This window comes from Scomber scombrus, chromosome 19 (genome assembly GCF_963691925.1).
Source record: "Scomber scombrus chromosome 19, fScoSco1.1, whole genome shotgun sequence".
Taxonomy (NCBI): domain Eukaryota; kingdom Metazoa; phylum Chordata; class Actinopteri; order Scombriformes; family Scombridae; genus Scomber; species Scomber scombrus.
The window spans coordinates 438607-443182 of NC_084988.1; the positions used below are offsets into that span (position 1 = coordinate 438607).

Below are 4576 nucleotides of genomic sequence, written 5' to 3' on the forward strand. Positions count from 1 at the left end.
CTGTGTCTTGTGTTTTTAATTCTTACTCTTAGTGTATTATAGTGCAGTACAGTCACAGAGGTGGTGACTCAGTGCTGTTTATTGGATGATCTCTGTCATAGTAAAGATATGAGGTTACATTTCCTGTTATATCTGGGTCAGTGATGTTTAGTGTCCATGTGGTTTAGTTTATATTTAAAGGTGTTAAAATATGAAAATAAACGTATGAATAACTTGCACACATTCTTTTTTTGTGGACCCAGCATCAAATTTCTGCTTTTGATCCATTTAGAGAGAATATATTAGAGGATTATGGCAAAAATGTCATTTATGGTGCTGGCGTACTGCATCACGGTGCCGGCTGCACAGCCAAGGACAGAAAAGCCCTGCAGGGGGTCATCAAGAGGGCACAAAAAATCATTGGCTGCCCCCTGCCCTCCCTGGAGGACATTGCAGACTCTCGGGGGCTAAACAGGGCAAGGAAGATCCTGTCTGACCCATCTCACCCCGGCCAAGGCCTCTTCAAACTTCTGCCCTTGGGCAGAAGATACAGGGTCCTGAAGAGCCGCACAAACCGGCTCAGAAACACTTTCTATCCATCAGGCCATCAGGCTCCCGAACAGTTAACCACCAACCCCCACCCCCGTTTGATGACGTATAACAACAACACGCTAGACTCGTGGGTCTCTAACCGTGGCTAACAGGTTCATAGCGTCCACCGCCATGTACACGAAAACAAACAGGTTTACCTCCTCGTTGTCATTTTCTCTGTTATGCTTTTGGCGAGTCGCCTCTGTGACGTCACCGTCAGAGTCCGGTGGGTCCTACCTGGGTCCTATCTGGGTCCTATCTGGGTTCTATCTGGGTCCTATCTGGGTCCTATCTGGTTCCTATCTGGTTCCTATCTGGGTCCTACCTGGGTCCTATCTGGGTCCTATCTGGGTCCTATCTGGGTCCTATCTGTCCTATCTGGGTCCTATCTGGGTCCTACTCTGCTGGAGACACAACAGCTGAGAGGACCGAGTGAGGGACGCTCCTATAAAAAGGTCCCGCCTCCAGAAACGGGGCTTATGTCTGTGGTTTGGAACTATTTCCAAGTGTTCCCTACGGATAGTACATCTGTAATTTGCAGTTACTGCAAAGCAGCATAATAAATATGACAGTGCTATATTGGCACTTTGTTCCATAACTTAAGTTGAAGTTGTTCTCTTATTCTGCACAGACAGTGTTTACATTTGGAGCCAAGTTGCATTTATGTTTGCATCCAGTGGAGCATCACAGTAAAATTAGGCATAATGTGTTAATTCAACAATAAGAGATATGTTATGTTGTTACAGTTCTGGTGTAAAAAGCCTGCAAATATCGGTATCGGGTGATATCGGTATCGGAAATTAAGAGTTGGGGAATATCGGATATCGGCAGAAAAGTCAATATCGAGCATCCCTACTGAAAACGCTGGATCGGTGCAGCCTGGCGAGTGGAGAAAGGTGGTGGCCAGCGACTCAAACCTTGTCCAATCGGTGGATCCCGCACTTATGTCCAGGGCCCGTTCCACCAGAGCTGCCACGGCTGTTCAGAATGACCCGATGGCTTTCTTTCAGTCACCGCAAGGAACCGTCCCATGGCAACACGAGGTGGTGTGTCGAGGCTCAGTCACTGATACAATGTAAATAACCATGTGTGTGTGTGGTGTTGAAAATAAACATAAAAACTGTTTCAAAACAAACTTTTGTGCTTTATTCTTATAAATTGTAATATATACAAAATATAAACAGGTGCAAAAAATATATATATAGAAAAACGTCACATCAAATGAACACAATGAACATATAAACTATTTACAAAAAGCGTTAAAAGTTCTTTCTACTTTCGTGGACCAAGTTGTAAACTTCGCACATAACTTCGGGCCTGCTGTCCTCTGGCACTCTCCGGAGCATGTCGGCCAAAGTTTGCCCGAACCTGGAGCATTCGTCACCCCCCTGCTGTGCCCCCTGCAGAAGCCTCTGCTGATCCCCCTGCAGAAGCCTCTGTTGTACCTCCACCAAACGCTCTTCTAGGTTTGCCATTTGCTTGACAAACCTGTCCTGGTCGTCCTGGTCCCTCTTTCTCTTCCGAGACACGGGGGACTCAACGGGGACAGAAGCCAGCGGGATGCAGATACCAGGTTGAGGGGTAGAAGGCGATTCTGGGGTGGCGGATCGGGGGGGCTCGGTGGGTGATGGTTCTGATGAGCAAGCGGATGTGTCGCTCTCCGCCGAACTGGACGGCGTGCTCTCCACTGAACTGGTCTGTTTGTAATGAAAGAGGATGTTTGGTTAATCTATGGCTCTGTTCGAAACCGCATACTTTCCTACTACTCGTACTAACTCTGACGTCATGTGAAGTATGTCGTGTGTCTCAACTGCGTAGTATGCGATTTAGAGTATGTGAGAAGTTCCCGGATGGTTTATTAGATTCTCCAGAAATGCAGAGTATGCATCAAGAGCTGACTACTCAAATTACCCAAGATGCAACGTAACTTCTGGGGAAAAAAAACCCAAAATACAAACGTCACAGATCAACACCTTGGTGGTTTGAAGTTAGCTACAGCGAGGGTATGTTCGCTTCCTGTTTTCAAAATAAAAGCACCAATTCTATCGTTATGGTTTTCTTAATAATAAAAAAAGGTAACGGGTGATTTATTTTGTGAAAATGACCGGAAGTGCGTTACTCGCTACGGATAACTCCGAAATCACAGGAACAAAACTTTAAACAGGTGTTATTTGGACAGATTAGCGCCACATTGTGGATTTAAAGGGAAACTTTCCCGCTTTAGAAATGTCGATAAAGTGGTATATTTACAGAGTTAGAGCTAAAATGAAATCAGCTTCAGCCTGCTGATTGCAGCTCGGGTAGGAACGAAATGCATTGTGGGTTATCGTGTAGTTTACTACAGTGTAAACGGTGTGTAGTATGTTAGTATGTTATATGTAGTTAGCGGTTTCGAACACAGCATATGTGTTTTTATTACAACCAGACGTCGGTATAACATGTTGCACATGAACATAACCGATGATGTAGCATTGAGCTATCTGCGCTAATAACAGGAAACACAAACCTTTGGATCGTTGGACTCCGTCTCGCGGTGCTTCACGTGCGGGGCCAGCCATGAGAGGAAAGGATAAAAGGCTGGCACTCTTCGGCCGCCTGGGTCGCCGCTTCTTGTCGCATGTTTCTTCCGGAGACGGACATACTTGTCGCGGAGGTTCTTCCACCTCTTCATACACTCCACGACCTCCAGCCCCGTGTTCCTGGATATTTCCCGCCAGGAGTTACTGGCCACCTGGCAGTCTTTGTAGTTCTTCGACGAGGAGTTGTAGAGGTGGTCGTACTTTCTGACCTCCTCGATCAATCTTTCTTCAACGTGATCCATCGTGCAATCGAACAACTCTCCACTCCACAACAACTTTAAAAATGGCGGTGTTGCAGGAAGAAAGAACGGAAGAAGCAACTGCCGGAGGAAGTGACGTTTTGAGCGGACCAATCACAGCCCTTGCGGTCTGCGTTGCCGTGACGCGTAGTTAGGATTTTTTGGAGGTGCACGTCAGGCTACGTCAGGCTACGGCGTAGGGTAGAGAATATATTAGAGGATTATGGCAAAAATGTCTAAGTGGTGTAACCATAACAACTTTGTACCAAATAATTCAACTAAATAGTCAATAAAACACCATATCAACTAGTTTGGCATGATCTTACATTATAACTTTATATTAAATAAAGCTAATGAAATACAATTGTTCTAAATATTACATTTACTCTGGTTACCATGGAGATCAGGAAACATTCACATGTTTTAAATGAAGTCATTATTAGTATAAGTCCACTTAAATACACTGTAGGTGATAAAATATGTAATATTTATCATTCTTTTGTGGTTACACCATTTGACATTTTCAGGAGCATTCAGTCTTACTTTTGGTAAAAAATGGTGCAAATGTCATTTCAAATGATATAAAACCAACAAAAATACTAAATGTACATTTTAACAAACCTGATGCTGCTTTTAAATCTAGTTTAACTGATTTATTAATTCATCATCTTACCAACATTTAGTTGGCAGTGAACATTTTACTTTATGCTTAAATTAATCTCATTTTTTACCTTAAATAAACTTTTTTTTTTTAGAGATTTCTGAAGTTTGATAAACAGACTGAAATCAGAGTTTTGCTGAGAGACTGAATGTTTGAACTAAAACATGAATAAACTGTTTGAGTCTTTGGTTGAAATGTGAACATAAAGGTGTCGAGACTTCGGTCGGTTATAAAAAGTCAATTTATTTTTACATTAGAACAACAACAGACAGGTTAGAGCGTCAGGAGGCAGAGGGCATCTATCAGAGGATCAATCAGTCATAAATAAAGACAACGCAGAGACTTCAACTAAATAAATACGCAGCAGAGGAAGGAGGAAGGCTGCAGCGCCTCCAGTGTAGTGTCTACAGCAGACCTCCATCAAACAAACAGACAAACAAACAGCTGCTACACTCACGCTAACACCTCAGCTGAACATCAAACAAACAGCCTAAAGCAGGAAATAGTAGTCAAAGTACAAAAAAAAA

General features: G+C 43.4%; 1 protein-coding gene across 1 annotated transcript; it reads right to left on the bottom strand.

Moving 5' to 3' along the window:
• Nucleotides 1–1722: 1722 nt before the first annotated feature.
• LOC134001023 (uncharacterized) lies at nucleotides 1723–3398 on the bottom strand. The gene is made up of 2 exons (XM_062440558.1): nucleotides 3077–3398; nucleotides 1723–2267 (listed from the first exon to the last, which is right to left on the bottom strand). The coding sequence occupies exons 1-2, from the start codon at nucleotides 3389–3391 to the stop codon at nucleotides 1830–1832; spliced, it is 753 nt and encodes a 250-aa protein (XP_062296542.1). The 5' UTR covers nucleotides 3392–3398; the 3' UTR covers nucleotides 1723–1829.
• Nucleotides 3399–4576: the final 1178 nt, after the last annotated feature.